Source organism: Pseudorca crassidens, chromosome 2 (genome assembly GCF_039906515.1).
Source record: "Pseudorca crassidens isolate mPseCra1 chromosome 2, mPseCra1.hap1, whole genome shotgun sequence".
NCBI lineage: Eukaryota > Metazoa > Chordata > Mammalia > Artiodactyla > Delphinidae > Pseudorca > Pseudorca crassidens.
Window position 1 is genome coordinate 1663229 of NC_090297.1, and position 20625 is coordinate 1683853.

Consider the following 20625-nt stretch of genomic DNA (forward strand, 5'->3'; position numbering starts at 1 on the left):
GTCCAGGGACAGGGCGGAGACTGGAGACGCTTGGGCAACGAGAGGGACCCTGGCACCTCCGCCACCGCTCCGGGGAGAGGGGAGTTCTGGGGTGGGGGCGGGGGGAGAAAAGGGGGAGGGCAGCGATCGCTCAAGAGCAACCCTGGGCCCCTTCCAGTCTGGGCACGACCTCTGAGCCCCAAAAGGTGGGCAGCGCTGGGCCCCGCCGGGCGTTTTCCATCCTCCGCTCTCCCTGCCAATCCCACATCAACCCTGGGAGGGGCGCAGGAGTATTTTGCCCCATTGCACAGATGGGGAAACTGAGGCGTGAAGAAATCCTCCTCCACGGTTACGTCGGAAGGAGGCGGCAGGACCAAAGGCGAAATTTGGTTTACAGACTAACGGGGTCGCGGTGCAGGCGCAGGGACCAAGGTTCAGAGGACGCAGAGGAGAGGGCTTGGCAAACCGAGGTGTGGATGGGGGAGTCTGCTCGGCTCTGAAGCGTCTGGGGACGCGGAGGGCGGCTTCCCGCCCAGAGGCTCCCGGGACTCGGACGCCCGAAAAGCGACGCGTTTCTCCGTTTTCGTTGTTGCCAGGGCCCTGCCTGCGCGCAGCCGGAACCTGGAGCAGAAGGCGGCGGCCGCGTCTACGCGGGCAGCGTTCCGTAGCGACCGCAGTGCCACCTCTGCGGGGCGGAGCTCTGCCCGCGCCGCAGGGCCAGGGCGCTGAGGGGAACGAAGTTGCTCCCCGCGTGCGCGGGCGGGCGGCCGGGGGTGCGGGCGGCGCGAGGGTCCTCTCTCCAGGCGGCGCGGGGTGAACGCGAGGCTCAGGACCCGCGCAAACTGGACGACGGAATTCTTAAGCGAGTTTTGAAAAGTTCTGGCATGGAGAGGGGAAGCGTGGGAAACCGATTCCGTTTTTTGCGCTCGGCGGCCGAGGCCGGAGCCGGAGCCCGCGCGGTTGCTGGAGCCCGGGGACTTAGCCGCTGAGTCCCGCCCGCTTTGCGCGCTGCGGGGGAACGAGTCGCCAGGGACTTTCTGCGCTTCTTGGGGTGCTGGTTTGGGCCGAGATACTGGAGTCAACTCCCACCTGGCTCAAACGAGGGAGTTCAAGCTCACAGCCTCCATCTCTTAAATTAAAAAAAAAAGAAAACAAAACTCCTGATCACATCCCGCCGAAGCACGTGGCAGACCCCAGGTGCCCCTTACGGGCACCTGCGCTCCTGCAAGATGGTGGCCTGAGCCAGGACTCCAAGATCCCGGCAGAGGAATCACCGGAGCCCTCCCAAGAGGCTGCCCGTCTACAAGAGAGAGCGTCCTCCTGCCTGAGAAGGAAGTAGGCTTCTAAACATCTGGGGTTTGTTCGCAATCAGCTCCATGGCTCACATTCCTGGGAAGTCTTGGTTGGGAGCGTCCCCAACCCTCTCTGCGACCCACTCCAGAACCAGGGACTGGGTGTGGGTGCCGGAAGGCCTCCGCTCTGAGCCGCCACATAGCTTCTGAACTCGCTGGCCAGAAATCAGGTCCTGTGTGCTTCTGGCTTCTAAACTTACCTGGGTCACAGAGAGTGTCTCTGGGCCTGGGGTAGGAAGAGGGGCAAAAGGAGGTCTGAAATATTAACCCCAGGGTCCAGGGAGGCTCCTGTGGTCCCAGTCTGGGGCTGAGATGCGGTGCTGGGGCAGCACCCACCATGGGGCCAGTGTGGAGGCCCGGCTGGGAGGAAAGGGCTCTGTGGGTTGCCTGTGCCCCCCACCCCATGCTGGACCAAACACTCTTCACCCCAGGCTGGAAGCCCTCTGCATTCAGTCCCCGACTGGGTCCCCTGCTGGCCACAGAGACCATTTCCGCTTCCTTCTGTGTGCAGTGGGAACCATACTGCTTGTCCCCAAGCATCCCGCGTGGTCTCCTGCTGCTGCTCAAGTGGGAGCCATTTCCACCTAGTGTGCGGCAGGATGTGCCCAGAGAGGGAGACCCCCATCTTGGCCTCACTCAGTGGCCCTAAGTCGGGGGTGGGGCGAGGACCGGTGGTTTGGACACCTCCCGGGGCGATTCCGGATCTCCTGAGAGGCGTCCCCGTGTAAACGAACGGAGCCTGCCTTTATTCTCTCAGCTACTCTTTTCTGAGCAGAAACTGGAGGGTGAACAGAACCTGACCGTCATCCGATGCAGCCAGGAGACTGAGTGCCTGGAGCCCAAGGGCGAGTTCGGTGAACACAGAGGGGAACGTGGAGGAAAGCAGCGGGAACCTAGCAGGGTCAGTGCGTCTGGCCCGTTGGCTGCCTGTTCCCACCCCGCAGCCACAGTGTGCAGAGGGGCTCCCTGGGCCTGAGGTCCTGGGCTGGGCCACTGGACGGCTCTGACCCTGCACCTCCAGGCCCACAGATCTCACGACGTGGACCTCCTCTCCACAGGCACGGCCCCTTCCAGTTGGCATGGGGCCCCTTCCTCTAGCCCCGCAGTGTGGACGCTGGGAGTGTACTATACCCCAGTGTGGTTTACTACAAATGGGCTTCTTGGGAGCCCCGGGGCCCACAGTGAGGCTTACGATAGCCCTGCAGGACCAACTTCACCTGCTCTCTCCCAAGCCCAGCCTCTTCCCAAAGGAGTTCATTGGGTCTTGGGTCTCCAGCTGCACCTCCTTGCTTGCTGGTGAGGCTGGGAGTGTGCTGAGCTCTGGCCTGAAGCAGGATTCTAGGTTGCGGGAGAAGTTGGTGGTAAAAGTGCCCCCGCCCGTCCCCTAGACCGCAGCGTTGAAGTCTGTTCCCAAACTCCACAGGGTGTAGAGCACATCACTGTGGGCGACCCACACGTCACCAGCCTCGGACAGCCTGGCAGGGACAGAAGCCCCTGATGAGGGTACCAGGGACGGGCTGGGCGGCACTTGTGTGCTCCCACCCCAGTGCGGAGTCCCCAGGCCCCAGCTCTGGGCCGGCCACAAGAACTCCCCAAAGCTTAGCTCAGTTTGAAAACAGCCTTTAAACCTTTTAGTACCATTGAAATGAAAACTGCCTTATTCTGGCTGAGCCCCCCCGGCCCAACCTGTTTCCCCAAGTCTCTTCATGTCAGCGGCGGGGCAGGACACAGAGCGGGGCGCCCCGGAGGACCTGCCTCTGATTTTCCCTGCTCCACCCTTTTGCTCCTCAGGACTCTCCCTGAGGCCTGACCTGCTCCCCGTCAGGTCTAAGTCTCACCACGCGGGGGCAGGGCCTGGCCAGGCCGGGACCCAACCTTGGCCGGGGCCATGGCCTTGGGGACGCCTGCCCGGGCTTCTCAAGCTGATGTGGCTGGCACCCTGGGGGTGTCAGCACCTCGGCTGTCTCCCTTGGTCACTAGCTTACCCCTCCCCAGGCAGGCTCTGAGCTGTAGTTCTCCCCACCCTCCAGGGCCCTAGGGGACACGGGCAAGAGACAGCGCAGCCGGGCCCTCTCCCCGGACGCCTGCCCGCCTCTCCTGGGCCCCGGCAAGGGTGCAGTCCCAGAGTCCGGAGGCTGCCCCACAATTTTAACCACCTCATGAGCTGAGGGAGGGAGCACAGAGAGGGCCTGAGTGAGCTGGGGCACCCCCAGAAGAGGCTGGGCCTTCCTGACCTCGGGTCCTGCCGGCTGCCACCCGGGTGGGAGAAGCCGTGCTAAGCTGGGGGTGGGGTGCGGAGGGGACCCCCTCTCTGCAGGTGGGAGGGCTTCACGGGAGCCACTGTATTCCCCCCAGGCCTCACACCTAACCTGGCTGGGAGAATCTGGGGTGCCGAGGCGGGAGGGAGACCCTGTGTCTGTGCTCTTCTGGCCAGCGCCCCAGCGCAGTTCTGCTCCCCGCTGGAGCCTGCCGTGGCTGGGCGAGGGAGACGGCTCCAGAGCGGGGGGCTCCAGCTCCAGAGCGGGGGGCTCCAGCTCCCTTCCTGCCTGTCCCAGCGACCCCCCCCCACACACCCTCGGCTTGAGAGGACTCTGAGCCCACGAGGACTTGCAGCCATGCCCTAGCCCCCCGTGGCGACTCTCCTCCAAGCCCCGGGGGCCTCTGAGCCTGGGGGTTCTCTGCCCAGTCCCTGAGGAAAGATGGTCAGGGTTCGGGAGGCGGCGAGGGGGAGGCGGCGAGCCACAGGCCCTTGGAGGGCTGCAGGCCAGGGGACTGAGCTGACGGTGAATTCGGGCCGCCACCGCAGGCAACACTCACCAAGGGCCGGAAACAACAGAGGCGGCGGTCAGTGGGCATCCCGGCCGGGCAGAGAGCGCCTTCTCCGTCCGGGTCAGCAAGCGAGCGGGCTCAAGCCTGGACACACCACCCCCCAGCAGTGGGGGCTCCGTCGGGGTTCGAATCCCGGCAGGGAAGCGGCTGAGGACGGCCGAGAGGCCAGGGTGGAAGGCTCAGCGTGCTGCCGCCGCTGGCTTTTGACAAGCCCGGCTCCGTCGGGCTTTCCTCTGGGGTAGCGTGGGCCATGCGCCCCTCGGCATCGGGGCGCCTCTGCTAGGACCCCGAGGTTTTGGGGGCAGCTCCTTGGACATTGCCAGTTCACCTCTTTTATGGCGAGGACGCGGGGTTCCGAATGTAGGTCCCAGCGGAGGCGCCACTGGTCTCACTGCACAACAAAGGGGAGGGGCACGGCCCGGAGCCCACCCAGGGCGGCAGAGACCCCGCACCGCGCACACGACCCCTCCCCGGCTCAGGGAGACTCTCTGGCAGCTGCAAGTCCCGCGGCCTGGCAGAACCCTGGTACTTGAAAGAGCGCGGGGGTCAGCGCCTCCGTTTGCTTCCAATTCTTTCTCGAATCCCAGACATACTCGAGTGAGCAGTTCTCAGCGTCCCCTCCAGGCCCCTGGGCCCGGAACACGCTGCCTGCGCCCAGCCTGCCCCTCCGCCGCCGCCCCTCCGAATTTGAGGGCTGTGGGGCAGAAGGAACGCCCAGTCGGCTCCCGCCCGCGCTCCGGCACCTGCTCCTTCGCTGGCTCTCCCACCCGAGACGCACCTGGGCCGCGCAAGGGCAGGGGGACGTGTCCCCCGAGGCTCCGGTCGCTCGAGGTGGCCCAGCTCGGGCGCTCGCGCCGCTGGGTACTCACCTGGGGCCGCGGAGGCAGGAGAGAGCGGGCCGGCCCGAGGCGGCGAGGTGCAGGGCGCCCGGCGCTGGGACGGCTGCCCCGGCGCCGCCTCCCCAGTGCCCGGCGCGCTGCTCCCTACGGCTCCGTGCGGGACCGAGGGCGGCGGGTCCGAGTCCCGCCCGCCGGCCCGGGCAGTGGCGGAGCGCGGAGCTGGCGGCGCTGCCGCTGTTGTTTTTGAGCCGCGGAGCCCGAAGCTAGAGCGGTTGGGTGGGGGCGAAGGGGTGGGGGCGGGGTGGGGGCGGGGGCCGGGGAGGCCCGAGGGGGGCGGCGGGGCCCGAAGGGGGCTTCGAAGGAGCCGGGTTCGGGCGATCGCGGGCCAGGGGCAGGGGCGGAGGGGAGAGCCAGCAGGAAAGCGGGCTGGGGCGACGGTGAACGCAAAGCTTTTTAATTAGTAATAAAATGCAATAAGACGAAGCAAAACCAGCCAGACCCGCGTCCGAACTGTCGGCGCGTTTGCCCCCATATCCAAGGAAGTCTCGAGGACAAACGCCGCCGCCACTCCATCTTCGGCCCCAGCTGGGGCGGGAGCAGCAGCGCGACGCGACTCAGGGGAAGGGGGGGGCGAATAGTCACCTCGCCTCCGGGGCCACCTGGGTCCTTTTAAAGTGTCCGGGGTGCGGGCCCCGGGCGGGAGCGCCGAGCACGGAATGTTTTCTTAAAGGGCCAGTTCCGAGCTGCGCTGAAAGGGGAGGGGGGAGGGAGGGGGGAGGGAGGGGGGAGGGAGGGGGGAGGGAGGGGGGAGGAAGGGGGAGGAAGGGGGAGGGAGGGGAGGGGGAGAGAGATAAGTGAGGTGAAGACCAGGAAGGCCGAGGAGAGCCCCCCAATCCCGCGCCGAGGAGGCGGCGGCGGCGGCGGCGCGACGATGAGGATGATGAATACATTGCAAAGTTTTTTTGGCCCCGGCGAGGGGTGTCAGATTGAGTGCTCTGTGCGCATGTGCGAAGGTGTCCAAACTGACAATGCTGGGGAGATGAAGATAGTGTGTAGCTGCTTCTGGACTCAAGGAGGAGGAGAGAGATTCCGCGAGCCGACACCATGCGATCCAAGGCGAGGGCGAGGAAGCTAGCCAAAAGTAAGTCTCCCGCGCTCGGCCGCGCCGCGCCGCCGGGCCCGGGCCGCGGGGCCGGGGCGCCCGGGCCAGGGGTGCGCGTCGGGGCGCGGCCGGCGCGCCTCAGGCTCTCGGCCCCCGGATCGGCCGCGCGGCCCGGGGGCTGCTCCGCCTCCCGCGCTCCGGGGCGGCCGGGCTCGGCGCGGAGGCTCGGGGCGCCCGGGCCGCGCGCTCCCCGAAGGCGCCGGCCCCCTCCTCGCCGAACCCCCTCCCCCCCCCAGTGTCAAGCGCTCGGGCCCGGGAACCCGAGGCGCGCGGTGGGGGCCGGGGAGGGGGGCGGAGGGGGAGGGCTGGGGGTGGAGGGGAGCGAAAAGCGAAAGTTAGCGAAAAGTTGACGAAAGGGGAGAGCAACTTTTTCCTCCTCGCTCGCTCTCTCCCTCTCTCTCCGAGTGGCTCTCAGTCCTGGTCAAATCATATTCCGGGCTTTTGAAATAGTGGGCGCTAGAGCACCGCCTTTGGCGTCCGCCAGCCGGGCGCAGAGGAGGGAGACCCCGAGCCGGGGAGGGGGCGCAGGAGGGGGCGCGGGCCGGCGCCCACCCGGTTCCTCGGGCGCAAGGGCAGGGGTGGCGACGGCAGGACAGCCACAGCCACTGGGGGAGCAAAATGGAGGCGTTTTCCTGGGCTTGGAACTATGGTCGTGAAGTTTATTCCCAACTGGTGCCCCGCGCGGTGGCGGGCGCTCCTGCGCGACTCCGGCAGCCCGCGCGGCCGCCCCGGCGCCGGTGCTCCCGGCAGGAGAGTTCCCACTGGGCCGCCTTCCTCCCCGCCGCCGCCGCCGACCTCGGCCCCGCTCGGACCCTCCCGCGCCCGTTCGCCTGGCACCGCCCCGAGGCCCGGCGGGGACAGAGCTGCCCCCGGCGAGACTGCCCGGTCCCCGGTCTTACTTTCTCTTTCGCTCCGTCTCGGGCCGAGCCCAGGGCTCCGCGCGCGCAGCCCGCCGCCAGCCCGGTCCTCGCCGCCGGCCTGGTGCGCTCGCCGCCCGCCCCACAGACCGCCGCCGCGCCTGGGGCCATCCGCGCGCCCTCCGCGCCCCGGCCGCCGGCGCCATCCGGTGCCAGGCCCGCGGGCCCGGGGCTGCGGCCCGAGAGGCGGGCAGGTGGGGGCGGCGGCGCCGCGGCCCGGCGAGCGCGGCTCCCGAAGCCCGGCCGCGGCCCGGCTGCAGCGAAGCGGCAAGCGCCGTCCCGAGCGTTCTCGGCTCCTCCAGCTCTCGCCGCCCCCTCCTCCGCGGCCGCCCGCCCACCCGCAGAAGGGGCGCCTGGCCTGCTCCCCTGGGGAATCCCTACCGGACCACCAGGCCGATCGGTCCGGTCCTCCTGGGCCCGACCCTGCCCGTCCGGGCCTTGCAGCACGCAGGGCCGAGCCCCCAAGCGTGAGCCCGGGGGGCGCGAAACTCGCGGCACTTTTCCGAAGAAGTCCTACCCTCTCGGTTCGGTGCTCGGCAGAGGCTCAGCCGCACCGCCCCCTCCCCCCGAGTCGTAGGCCTCGCGTCGGGCCCGCGGGGGAAAAGCAGCTCCCAGCTTCCACAGGACGACCCTGGACTCCGCCCGCAGCCGCTCGGGGCCCCTCGTTGAAGCGCCCATTTCCAGCCGGTCTCCTCTGCCCAGGGCTCGTGGCTTCGGCCTCCCCGGCCTCCCGTGACCTCTGGCCCCTCTTGGTGCGAACAAGGCCCCGCGTTCGGTGGCTTGCGCGCGTGCTATCTGCCCGCCGGCGGGCGCGCGGAGTATGCGTGTTCGTGTGCGTGTCAGGGTCTGTTTGTGCACCGCGGATCTCCTCAGTGGCTCGGCTCCCCGGCGGCAGGCTGCCCGGGTCAGGCTCTCCCGAGGAAGGGCCCGAAGCTGGAGCGAGAAAGTGGAAAGCGGCCGAATTCTCGCCGGGCCTTCGCTGCAAGCGAGAGGCCGGCTCAGGGTGCTCGGCGCGGCCGCGGAAACTTGTGAGCGTCCCACGCCCGCCGGCTGCCCGTCTGGCCCTCAGCTCTCTGTGTACTCCACGCCAGCCAGGTGGGGAAGGTTCCCGGCCCGGCTCTGCCTAGGGCCTTAGAATGGGTGCCTGGCAGCGACCTGCAGCCCGGCTCAGAGGTGGGAGAACTGGACCCAAGGGTAGGGCAGAGCACAGGGTTTCTTTTCCTGGGAGTCCTTATTGAGAAAAAGCCGGCGCGGAGCAGGGCTGTCAGGCCCAGACCCAGCTGGAGCCACACTGGAGTGAGCTGTGGGAACCCCTCCTGCCTGTGCTCCACAGCCAGGACAGCTGCCCCCAGCCCTCCCCAAAAAGGTGGCCCAGGCAGGCACGGGACCTCGCTGCCTGCCCGACACAGATCACTGGATCCACTGAGAAATTTCATTTCTTTGGACAATATTTTAAGCAGATGTGGGCGTCCCGAGGGACCTGACTCCATTACCTGAATCCGAGGCAGTGGGGCAGACCCAGTGCCACCAACAGAACCTCTCCCTCCAAGCCACATCCCGGCCAGGGTCAGGGGGCTGGGAGCAGGGAAGAGGTCATGGTTCCGAGGCCAGTGTGCGGGACTGGGTTGTGCCTGCAGCCGTGTACCAGGCATGGAAGGACAGCCAGGTCGGGGCTGGGGTGTGACCCCCCCATCCAGAGCTTGGGGGGCTTCCCTAGAGGGTGCATCTGGGGCTCTGATTTTGTGTTTCCCCAGGACCCCACTCCAGGGGGTCTCTCCCGCTGGGTCTGCGTGCTGGCTGAGTTGGTAGCAACTTTGGGGCCCACACTGGGGGCTGTGAGTTGAGCTTGTAAGGTCAGAGGACACTGGGGCACTCAGGCCAGGGCTGCAGGTCAGCTGCTGGGAAGCCCTCCATCTCAAGCTGGGCCTGGGAAGCCTGAGCGGGGTGAGGACAGGTCGGTGCCAGGGTCCCCTCACACACGGCTAGGCTTTGCTGGCCGGTGGGGAAACGGGGCCGTCCCTGCCCACACTTAAAAATGAAATGCCACACAAAAGCTTCGTGTTTCTGCCGCTGTTGGGGGCCAGGTGGGCAGATAGGGACCCAGTGGGAGGAAGGATGTGGCCCCGAAACAGCAACCAGCCAGGGCCCTCATGGAAGGGCCCGTGAGGCCTGATCCCCGTGGAGGTGACAGACCCCAGAGTCCGAGACACTGCATCTTGCAGGCCCGGGAAGAGTCTCCTCCAGACAGCTGCTGACTGCCACCTAGCCCCTGGGGTGTGGGTGAGGGCACTGCCTCTGCTGGATGAAGGCTCCGTGCGCCTCCCTGGAGACTGATGTGTGTGACAGGGTGGGGGGAGCCTGGCTGTAGGCTGAGCTGCCAGCCGGTTCCTTCTCCCCGGCAGAGACAGGCCAGGCTGCAGCTCTGCTGGGCCCAGCCTTCTCCCACCCTCGGGGGTGGGGGAGGGCGGAGGCCTGCCTCTTCCACTCGTCCTCTCCCAGGAGCCGGACAGCAGCCTCCCATCTGGACGCCTGGTAGGGCAGCAGCGCCAGGAAATGTCCAGCGGGAGTCTGGCGGCTTACCCCGCTTCGGGCGAAAACGCGGAGGCTGCGGTGGAGGGGCGGGGTGCGGGGCTGGCGGCCAAGGCCAGGTGCCCTGCGGCGGTGCGCTGATGGCCCGAAGGCTCTGGCTTGCCGGGGGCCCCGCGGGCGTGCCAGGGTGCCGAGGCCCCGCTGGAGGGGGGATCCCTGTTCGTGGAGTGACCTCCCGACGGGCTCCCTGGGGGAAGGGCACCCGCTCTGCCCTGGGGTCCCCAGTCACCCTGCGCCGCTCAGGGCCGCCCCGCTGCTCCTGTTGGCTGCTGTCGTGGTGCAGGTGCGGGCCGGTCCTCCTCCACCCTCCCCGCCCGCGGCCCCCTGCGCACCGGGCGTCTCCCTTCTGGGCAGAGCTCAGGGCAGGGGACCCAGTCCCTCGTTTCTGTTGAGAGGCCTGGTGCGGGCGGAGAGGCCGGCCCGGGGGTCCCATCAACCAACCCCTGGGGGAGGCGCGCCAGCTCGCTGGGCCGCCGCCGTGGGCGCGATTAGCCCCCTGTTTTATTCAATTAGGAGGCAATTAGGGATCCTTGGGGGCTGGGCTGGTAATTAAGGTGACCTATAATTAGAGTTTCAACAAAAATTGTCCAGGATTAAAAATCTTGTGAATAATTTCGTTTAAAAATTTCAAATAGCGTTAAGTACAATTTATCAGGTTTTGAATCAAACCCGTGTAACAAGTCTTGGACGCTGCAGCTCACGTAGCCGGCGCAGGAGGACTCTAGGAACAGCCTGGGCGTCGTCCCCGCGCGCGGCGGGCAAGAAACTTCTCGAGGTGGAGGGAGCCGGCCCGGCCTAACTGCGGGCGCGGACTCAGGCTGCCCGGGGCTCCAGACGCGCCGGGCCGGGCCGGGGGTCCCCAGGCTGAGCGGATGGTCGCCGCGGCCCGAGGTTCTCTGCGCACAAAGTCGCGGCAACTACGGCGCGGCGCGAGGAGCGCCCGCGTCTACACCGCGCAGCGGGTCGGTGGCGGTGGCCTCGCCGAGCCCCTGGTCTCAGCCCAGACCTCCTCCTCCAGGACCGCAGTCTGGGCCCAGGGGTCCCCGCCTCCCTGGGCTTCTTGGAACGAGGAGGGCGGGCTCCTCAGCCCTCCCGACTGCTGACCCTCGCTCAGACTCCGCGGGCTGCAGGCCGTGTGCGGTTCCAAGTCGCTTCGCGGACCTGGGCCGGGAGAGATGCGGCAGCGGGCCCGGAAGGCTGGGTCTAAGTCGGGCCGGTGCGGGAAAACCGAGGCGGGGGTGGGCGTTCGGCTTCCCAGGAACGAGCCCTGCCTTTCGCCGAACTTGCCGCTGGGGTCCGTGCACTCTGGCACGCACCTGCGGGGAGACCCGAGCGGGCTGCAGCCTGAGCCGCCGCCCATGTTTCCGTGCCGCTGCAGCCTCCGGGCGACGGTCCCGTAAAGGTGTTCACGGTCCGCTTGGGAGGCATGACCCACCCCGTTCACTGACCCTGAGGAGGACAAAGCGTGGCTAGCCGGCGCCACTTTTCTGGGTAAGAAACCCAGGGCACAGAGAGGTCAAATAACCCGACAAGATCACACAGCAAGTTAATGGTGAAACTGAATGTTCTTTGAAGCCCTCCAGGGTTTCTTATTTAGCACCCCGCCTCCCACCAGGGTACTGCAGGCTGCAGTTAATTCCGAGGATTTTATTTTATTTTATTTTATTTAATGTGTCAGGTTTTAAGCATTTTCCCGGGGCCAACGGTCAGCTTGTAACAGGTCTGTTCTTAAAAAGCAAGTAAGACATCCATGTGCTTACAGCTTGTGAATGCAACTGGGTGCCTTGTGCACTCGCCTGCTTCAGACTGGTTTCTTTCTCCGCCCGGGACTGGACTCTTCCACTCTGCTCTCCCCACGCAGGCTGGGCAGAGGCCTTGCTAGGGTCTCCAGCCCCTGGCTCTGGGTGTCCTCTCCCAAGGACAGGTGCAGGAGAGCTGGAGTGTTGACCAGGGGTTGGCCTCGTCTGCACCCCACTTACTGCCTTTCCCTTGAGCCAACGCCGGAGGTGTAGGACCTGCTGGCTCCCCCCTCGCGCCCCTACCCCCACCCCCACCGCAAATCTGGAGGGAAATAATCCTCCCCCCTCCCCCCCAGGCAATCGGGGAGAGGAGGAACTGTGGCCGTGGACCTGACCCGCAGGGCGGGGGAGCCGGTGGCTGCAGTTTCAGGTCCAGCCCGGAATCGGCCGCTGTTCCTCAAGTCTGGGCACCTCACAAGCTCCAGCCAGGGCCACGGTGGCCGTTCCAGGCCGGACAGTGCTCCCCAGCTCCCAGGGCAAGGGGGGTGGCCTCTTCTGCTCTGACCACTCTCCTCTCTCCGGCTTTCACCAATCCTCCTCGGTCTGAAGGCGCTCTGGCCAGGCCTGCGGCCTCTCCCTGGACTCCGGGGAACAATGCCCTGGGGCCGCAGATAGGAGTGTGCTGGCCCGAGATACATATTTGTTTAATAGTTAACATTCTGCGGGAAAAAAAAGGAAGAAAGTCAGATTCTGGTGAAGGCTTTGCTTATTTTATATCCACCATAACTATTTCTGTCCATGAAAATTGGCTTAATTATATCAATGGAATGTTTCTTTTTCAATTCTGTATGCAATTAGTCCATCTTGCCGGCTGCAATTTATTTTAATAAAAAAATAAACCAGTGGTGTGTTCAGTTCCTCGTCCCCTGGGGACAAATGCGATTGGTGTGTTTAATTTCATTAACTACAATGCGGCCTACTGGAAAAATGTATAAAATCAGCTTTCTACAGCTTAAACACTGGCATTTGAAACAAATCATTATTGCATTAGCTGTCACACTGGTAATTCTAGAATCTAAGGAAAAAAATATATTATGGCTGTTTTTATAACCCTTTGCAAATGCACTGTTAAAATAATTTATAATCATTTTAAAACATGGCTGGGTCCTGGTGAATATTTTATCTCCTCCAAATAAGGCTCCACATTACCCCGTGCACATTTTCCATCTGACGCGTGTGCCATTCTCAACCCCAAACACGCATCTTTCAGGGTGGAGACGGTGGAGCCTATATTTAAACAAATCTGACGAGCGCTGGGTCCCTTTTTCATTCTAACCTGACCCTGCCCTTGAGGTGGAATGGTTGACGCAGCAAGAGGCTCATCTAAAATTCGCCTCGGGGCAGAGGGGACCCCAAGATGCTGCAGAGCCCTTAGCGTACCCAGCCTTCCCCTCCGGGCCCCCCAGGTGGGAGGAGAGGCCCACAGACAGGCTCTACAGGCATGGGAGCAAAGCCACTCCGTGGACGGTGTTCGCGGGCTCCAACTTGGGGTTGTGCTCTGCTCATCTCCGAAGAGATAACCGGTCACCCCAAACACCCACTTTCTGAACCTGACGTGAGGATTCTGCAGAATGAACTCGGTTAGGAAATTCACCAGACTTGTGCCGCTTCTCAGCAGGTCACCAATTTCCAGGAAGGTGTGTGCCTTTGGTCTGCAACCCATCCAGCATGGGGTGTGTTAGGGGGTGATCCCCAGTGTGTGCGTGTTGGGAGCCGAGTTGCCCACGCGAGCCCTGGCCCAGCCCGAGCTGCTCTGCAGTTATGAGGCCGGTGGTGGAGGACGCTTGCTCCTCCCTCCCGCAGGTACGTGGCTGGAGATGCTTAGGTGCATCTGTGGGGGAGGATGTGGGCACAGTACAGGGCTCCTCTGACCAGCCGCCTCCTGGTTCTGAGATGCTTTTCGAGGAGACCTGAGTCGTGCTCCAAAGCCTCTGCTTCCCCGGCCTGGGGGTGGGGAGGGGCAGGACACACCGGCTCAGCCTGCGTGCCCACTGTCACTGTCCCTGTGCCGGCGCCATGGGCTTCCTCTGGGGGCCTGTCTCCCTCCCAGCCCCAGGCAATGCCAAGGGGAATTAACAGGAAGGAAAGACCCCAGGCGGCTCGGTTTGAAGCCAGGCACCAGGGCTGCTGTCCCGCTGATGTGGGAGGAGACGGGTTCCCGGGACGCATGCAGGGGTTTCCTAGGAAGGTTCCAGAAACATACTTGGGCACTTCTGGCCACATTAAGAGCTATCACCCTGCCCTTTAGCCTCCTGACTCCCCTGGACGGATTTAGGGAGATTTGATTTTTGACGTACAATTTATATTCCGTAATGCATTTTGACGTGGGGTGATGGTGAGGCATGCGGGAGACCCCGGCACCTCCTCTTTGCGTCTGAAGCCCCCTCCTGTTTCTCATGGCCGTGGCTGGAGGGCCAGGGCCGGGAGGGCCCAGGCTGGATCTCCTGAGACCCCCGGCTCTGGGGACCAGGCCGAGCCACCGTGACTCCACGAGCCCAGGGCGGTCGTCAGGCGTGAGGTCTGCTTTCTTCTCAGGCTCTGCCGAGTTGAGAAATGAGTGGCTTTGTCCACTTTCCTACTTCAGAAGGAATAACAGAGCTGGACGCTTGGTGCAAATACCGAGGCTCTGCCCTTCGGCCCCGTGAGTGCTGCCCCTGAGGCTGCAGGGGGACCGCACCCCAGAGTCGGCCCCGAGGGACGGGCTCGGCAGGATGGAGTTCTTAGTCCCCGGAGCCCGCACTCCGTCCACTCGACTCTGGGCTGGGCTGTGCCCCCTCCCGACCGCCACGCCTGCCTCGGCTCAGGACCACCAGCCCCCGCCTTTGAAGCCGGTGAAGGGGGGCCGTCCTGGAGGGTGAAAGTGAGTTGTGACTCGGTCAGAGGGGCTGCAGGGTGTGGACGCCTGGGTATCTTGCGCCTTGTGTGCTTCGTCTCTGGCTGCAGGCAGGCATGACCACACAGAAGGTTCTGGAAGGGTCCATGGCATTCGGGGAGGTGATTCTGCCTGGAGGCGAGGGTCCTCGGGCGGGGTGGGGCTGAGTCGGGACACCGTTCTCCAGGCAGACAGACAGTCAGGACCGAGTGTCACTTTTACCTCCCGGGCCTGGTTGGGAAGATGCTTTGTTGGTCCACGGCCACCTGCCTCCGTGGGGGCCGTTCGGGGCCGCAGCAAAGCATCCGCTTTGATACTTCGATTCCGGCCGCCCAGTTCAGCCGGGACATAAAGCACACACGGTCCTTAGCTGGTGATTTTATCTTCCAACCGGGGAGCACAGGTGCTGGGGTGTGTTGGGCCCCTCCCTCCAGCCGCCTTCCCGGCCCCTCAGCCACGCTAAGCCTTTTCCATCCTCACATCTGCCTTCGGGGTTCCAACAGCTGGTGGCATCTGCCGGCTCTTTTCTCGTCAGACGCCTCCCACGTCCTGCAGGCTCAGGTCTTCTATTTGTTTTGGCTGCTCTGTTCCATCCGTCCATTCATCCCTGAACGTTGTCCGTGGGCCTACTGTGTGCCGGGCTCTGAGACGTGCCTGAGGGTCCCGGGCAGCTGCGGGATGCTTGCCCGGGGCGACCCACCTGGAGGACGATGTGGTGATGTCCCCGCGCCCTGGGCAGTGTGATGAGTCTGGGCAGTCACAGGTGCCCACCTGACTCTTGGCCCTCACCGGCCAGCAGGTCCTTGTGTGGGGGCTGGGCTTCTGTGTTCAAACTGTTCGGAAGGGGAGCGAGCCAGCAGGCTGCCCCCAGCTCAGCACATCTGGAGGCCCCAAGCTCTCTCGGGCCTCCCGAGCCCTGGCTCTGTGCTGATGGAGGGGTGGCGGAACTCCCAACCAACTTCTCTAGTTCAAGTTAGAAAGGCCAGAAGGAGAGGGAGGGAGGGAGGGAGGGATGCCAGAGAGGAGGTTTCCTAGCTGTCGTTGCTTCCGTGAGCCCCCCGGCCCTTAAACTCAGTGGCTCACGTGAAATTGGTGGAGTGCTTCACCAGTGCCAGTGGCAGGCAGGGCACCTCCAGCACTTCAGCGCAGGAGGGAAATGCCTGGGCCAAGCAGTGACGGATGGGAACCGAACAGGACCGGGAACCTTTCCTGGGGCACAGCTTAGTTCCGTATCTGCGTTCAGGTGCTGGCAGTCAACGTTATGCTGAGATATGGATTCATGTAACAGTCTCCCATCTAAGCTGCTCTGTCTAGCTGCTTCTCAGAGGGGAAGGGGCGGGCACTTAAAAACGCTCAGACATTTGTATCTGCTCAATGGGCTGTAACAGCCTCTTCCGAGATGCCTGGTCACCTCGTCCTTAAAGCGTTGAAACAAAGACTGAAAATCACGCTCACTGGGGGAGCCCGGAGTGCTGACCGCAGGAGAGCCCTGGGGTCCCTTCTCCCTCCCTGGCGCAGATGAGCCGGGGCCCCTGTTGCTCCCTGGCACTGTTTTGCCCGCAGGTGACGCTTCCTTGGGAAGGTTCAGAGTGAGGCCATGTCCCTAGAATTTATATTTTTGCCACGGAGACTGCTTCCGCCCTTGGTTCCGGGAAGGCGAGAGGATGAGGTCCTCACTGTGTTGGAATGAGCGTCACCGGCCTGTGCTGACCCGACAGCCTTTCCCAGCCCCCAGGGTCAGACGTGGCTATGGGGCACCCCTCTCCCCACGCGTCGCCCTGCTGCTGTCAGGGTTAGATCGAGGTGGGGTCCTGAGTACTATTTCTGCGGTGTCAGTGAGGAGAAGAACGCCAGGCTGCCTGAAGGCCCCCGGGGTCCCTTTCGGGAGGGAGCTTGTGACACAGAGAACGTGGACTGCTCGGTAAACATCCAGCTGCTTGGGGCTGCAGCAAACAGCGTGGGGCACGGGCTGTGCCACCTTCCTCTTCGCTGCCACCTGCTCGTCCCGAGATGCCTTCCTGGGAAGCCGGCCTTCTTCGCAAATCACTCTCAGCTCATTCTTGGAAAAGCCAGTGCATTCTTGAACTGCCTGAAAGCCGGGGAGCATTTTGTTGGCCAGAACTGATGCAGCTCGAGGGAGACGCGGCCCCTGACATACACCCTTCATCTGGACAACGTGCCGAGGTGGTCTCTGGGGAGCGTGCGGACACATCTACGTGTGTGCTGTGCGTGCACACGTATGCGGGCACTCCCGGGCAAGCCTGGGTCTGCTGTCTGAATGAGACGCACCCTCAGGCCGTTCTTTTTTGTCAGCTGTGCTGCACCTCCCTGCCCACTTGTGCTCTGCAAAGACCCCCTCGCTCTCTCTGTCCTCCGACGCCACTTAGCTCCCCGCGGCGTCTGGAACGGGGGCTGCGGCAGCCGGGCCTCCCGGCCCAGAGCCGTTTGAAGCTGGTTGTAGCGAGAGCAGAGACGGGAGAAGTTCAGAGGTGCAGAGAGGCCGACGTGTGAGCACTTTCCTGCAGTTTATAACCCCTGAGCAGAAACAAAGAGGAGAGGGGGCTGTTTAGATCATCCCGGGCCCTCACGCTCACATTAGAAAAATTAGGCCCTCTTGAAAAATTACAGAATTATGCTGCCAGTGTCAGGTTCCGAGATAATGATGTGTCTGTGTGCGAAAATATTAAATTGCAATAACACGCCCGTGAGTACCTCTCTGAATAGGGTATTCAGTTCCCAGCTTGGGCTGAACGTAAAGCTTGTGACTGACAGAATACAAATGGTGTCATAAAACGTGGGGGGGTTACAGCCGGGCTCCGTCTTTCTGATCGGCTTCTCTATCTCGGCCCATCCAGCCCTCCTTTCCTTTAACGAACCAGCCCGACGATGTGGCTAATTATTTATTTATCACGTTAGCAGGAGGAAAAGCTATCAGAGACAGATCAATTTTTCCCTGGAAGTGATTTGACGTGACTTTAAAAATAAGCCCCACGACAGGATGCCGGGCGCGCTCCTCCGCCCTCCCAAAGTCCGTGCCGTCCACCGCACCGATGTCGGTTGTGAAAGCATCCACCGGCCGCTCCTCCCGCGGAGCCGAGGCAGCCTTGAACCAGCCCAGTGCCCTTTCCGACCAGGGGGCTTCTCACAGGTTTCCGGCCAGGGGAACCGGGGTCCCTGTCTTCTTCTGTGCGAATGAAATCAGAGCAGCAACAAGTAACCCTGGGCCAACAGGAGCTTTTCACGTTTACCCGGAGCCTGTGGAGATGTGGCATCTCTGACATAAGCCGGCTGAGATGGGGGGCTTGGGTCCCCGACGCTCGGCTCCCCCGCACGTCCGTACTGAGCACGTGCGCGTGCTGGAGAGTGTCCCCGCGGGCGGTGGGGGGTGGGGGTGGAGTTTCGGCGGCCTCACGTTTGGCTGAGTGTCCTTAGGAACAAAAGGGCTTAAAAAAAACCAGTGGAAATTAAGATTGCTCAGAAATCTCCGGGCAGATCGCCGGCCCAAGGGGGGCTCTCGTTTCACGGCTGGGAGTCAGACTTGCAAAGCGAAGGGGCCCCCGAGTCTTAACTTTCTCTCCATCGAAGGTGTTAATCTTACCTTCCGAAGGTTAGATAAAGCTGCTCGAGGCTGCCGTTGGTTATCGAATCTCATCTGCTAATGACGGCGGCGGCTCGGAGCAGGCCCATCTCGGCCGAGCCGCTGGTCCCTGCGGCCGGCAGCCTGGATCAGGAACCCAGGTCTCCGTTTACCCGGGGTTTTAGGTTGCCTCCCGACCGTGACAGACTACCCTCATTCAAAGGGGAGGGGGGCTGATGGCCACGGCGAGGGTGAGAAGCCCATTACCGCAGCCCAGGGCCTTTCTCCTCCCCCGGGAGACACCCCCCTTTGACCCACAGACTCGGCGTGGCAGAGTGAGGGGAGGGCCGGGCGTGGAGGAACGCAGCCTTGAGTTTTCTGACAAAGAACCCCTGACTCTTTATCCACCAGACAGAGCATAATACTTGGCCTCACCTGCAGGGCCTGGGGGTGCGGAGATGCCTCGATTCAGCGAGGCCTGAGCTGGGCTTGGCAGGACCTGGGCCTCCTGGGAAACTGTGACCACGATGCTGGTTCCCGTCCTGGGGTGGTGGTCGCCAGCAGTGGGCACGGCTTGGCTGCAGGGTGCGTGGGAAGGGCCGGGGCCGGGATGACTTTCCTCCTTGAAGAAGCCCCCGACACTCGCCGAATCTGTGACGGCAAAACCAAGCTGAATCGCCCCCGCCTTGCCTGGCCCGGAGGCAGAGGCCTTCAGGGCCCTCGGCCAGCAGGCAGAACCGGGCCATGAAGCCAGGGCGCCCCGGGGATGTGGGGAGCCCCCAGCGCGCACCACCAGGGGCTCCATCCCACCAGCTCTCAGCCCGGGGCCCGCAGGGCTGGCTCTTGGTCTTCACTTCCCAGATTCCAACGGGATGCGCAGCTCCATGACCTCAGCTGACCTTGGACCAAACCAGAGGAACTTGGTGGGCCCACCTGCGGGCTGAGCCTTGGCCGCTGGGGTGGAAGTCTGGCCTTGGGGCCCTAGGCTGCTGGGGGGAAGGGAAGGTGGGCAGGGGGGTCTCTGGGCGGGGGGCATGATGAAAGGCTGTGGGGCCCTGCAGTCTCCAGGAGCACCTCCAGGCCAGCTGGACCTGTGTCACAGGGACAATGGCCCGTCCCCATCTGGAACCACCCTTGGCCATGGCGGAGACGGAGAAGAGGGTTGCCCGTAAGCAAGTGACCTGGGGAAACCAGGCCCCGGCTTGCTGGAGGGGGAGTGAAGGCTGGGATAACGTCTGCAGGGCGCTTGAGCGTGGTATTATTCTTGCTGTTATTCTCTGCAGGATCCGGGCTGTCATTGTTAGCAGCTACTTTGGGTTTCTGGAATTTTCTTGCACCTGGCAGAAGGCAGATTTGTGTGTGACTGTGTGGGGCTGAGCAGTCTCCCCGGGGGACCTCTGGATGTGGCCTAAAGATGAAAAAGCTCTTCCAGACAATATTGTGATGAGTGCAGAGCAGACGAATGTGAAACACTGGGCAGGTCTCCATGCCGGTCCCTGGGCCCCGGCGGAGGCGTTCAGTCACTGTCACGCGGAGGGCTGGGGGTTGCCTGGGGCGGCTGTGCTCTCCGTGTGACCCGGGCTGGGGGCTCCACCACCGAGTTCCTGGGAGGAGTAGAGCTGGGGGCCGTGGCAAGCTTCCTGCCCTGGGGAGGGGGGTGCATGCCCTCTAGGCATTAGAGCAGACCCTGTCTTTTGGGGTCTCCTGTTTGGTTTAGTTCCAGGAGACTTGTGCTGAGTGACAGGTCCCAAAGCTGAAAGGGGGGAAGAGTTTCTCCTCGCTGGGCCGTTAGGTATCCAGCTGCTGCTCTGACCCCTGAGGCTGTGGCTCTGATGCTGTCTAGGGGGACATGCCAAGGACTCGCTCAGAGAACCACGGGATACTGGGGCTTTGCTGTCATCGGTCTGATGTGTGAGCTGGCACACACACACGCGCACACGTGTGTACAGGCACACATGCACATACATGCACTGGCACACTCGTATGAGGCAGCACACTTGCATCGTGCATGCACATGGCACACATGCAACACAAGTGCATGTGCACGCACACGTGTGCACACATATTTACACGTGCCCACGGGTACATGCAACCTGTGCATGCACACACACGTGCAGGCACACCCGCCCAAGTCACACAGTGCAGTGTGTTCGTGCAACAAGCGCGTGCACACACACACATGTGCGCACACATACACAGAGGTCTCCTTGCACACAGACGTGACTGCACGAGCCAGGCTCTGCTTTCAAGACTTGGACGATGTAGGAGGCTGATACGTCGACATCAGAGAGGAGTGTGTTCTAGGCAGGTGAAGGGGACCCTCACTCAGGGGGCTGTCACTGGGCCTCCGTGGTCCCACAGTCCTGTAGACGGAGTGAGAGGAGAGGGAGGCTGGGACAGTGAGTCCGAGTGCTGGTCGTGGGCTCCCGGCAAGAGAGAGGGTCTCGGCATCTGCCGGGCCAGGGGACGGCCTTTCCCTCCTCCCCACAGGCCCTGGGGTGTTGGGGGCCCTACCCTCTGGGGCGGGACAAGCAGTGGCCTCCGAGAGCCCAGCCAGGATGGGCTGGATCTGGTGTCACGCAGACCCAGGAGCAGGGGCACAGGGTCCCCTCTGGCCCTTTCAAAGGGACATTCGATCTGAACCCTGGGGCCCAGTAAGGAGATTCCTGCGAACCCCTCGCTGATGGAGTCAAAAGCACTCAGCGGCTGG

General features: G+C 63.6%; 1 protein-coding gene and 2 long non-coding RNA genes across 7 annotated transcripts in view; 2 read left to right on the forward strand and 1 right to left on the reverse strand.

Moving 5' to 3' along the window:
- Positions 1-877: 877 nt before the first annotated feature.
- Positions 878-5754, reverse strand: LOC137214182 (uncharacterized). 3 transcript variants are annotated; one of them, XR_010938820.1, is made up of 4 exons: positions 5030-5284; positions 4149-4854; positions 2549-2806; positions 878-1557 (listed from the first exon to the last, which is right to left on the reverse strand). It is a non-coding gene; the product is annotated as an uncharacterized lncRNA (long non-coding RNA). The 3 variants fall into 3 exon arrangements; XR_010938808.1 differs by having other exon boundaries at positions 4149-5289; XR_010938814.1 differs by lacking the exon at positions 2549-2806 and having other exon boundaries at positions 4149-5754.
- A 105-nt stretch (positions 5755-5859) lies between these two features.
- PRDM16 (PR/SET domain 16) overlaps positions 5860-20625 on the forward strand; it is a 323046-nt gene continuing 308280 nt past the window's right edge. For all 3 annotated transcript variants that reach the window (XM_067717769.1, XM_067717771.1, XM_067717770.1), the window contains exon 1: positions 5860-6140. In XM_067717769.1, the coding sequence (XP_067573870.1) occupies positions 6104-6140 (37 nt within the window). In that variant the 5' untranslated portion in view covers positions 5860-6103. The remainder of the gene's footprint in view (positions 6141-20625) is intronic.
- On the forward strand, positions 8904-12465 carry LOC137209864 (uncharacterized). Its single transcript, XR_010936155.1, has 3 exons — positions 8904-9610; positions 11046-11158; positions 11763-12465. It is a non-coding gene; the product is annotated as an uncharacterized lncRNA (long non-coding RNA).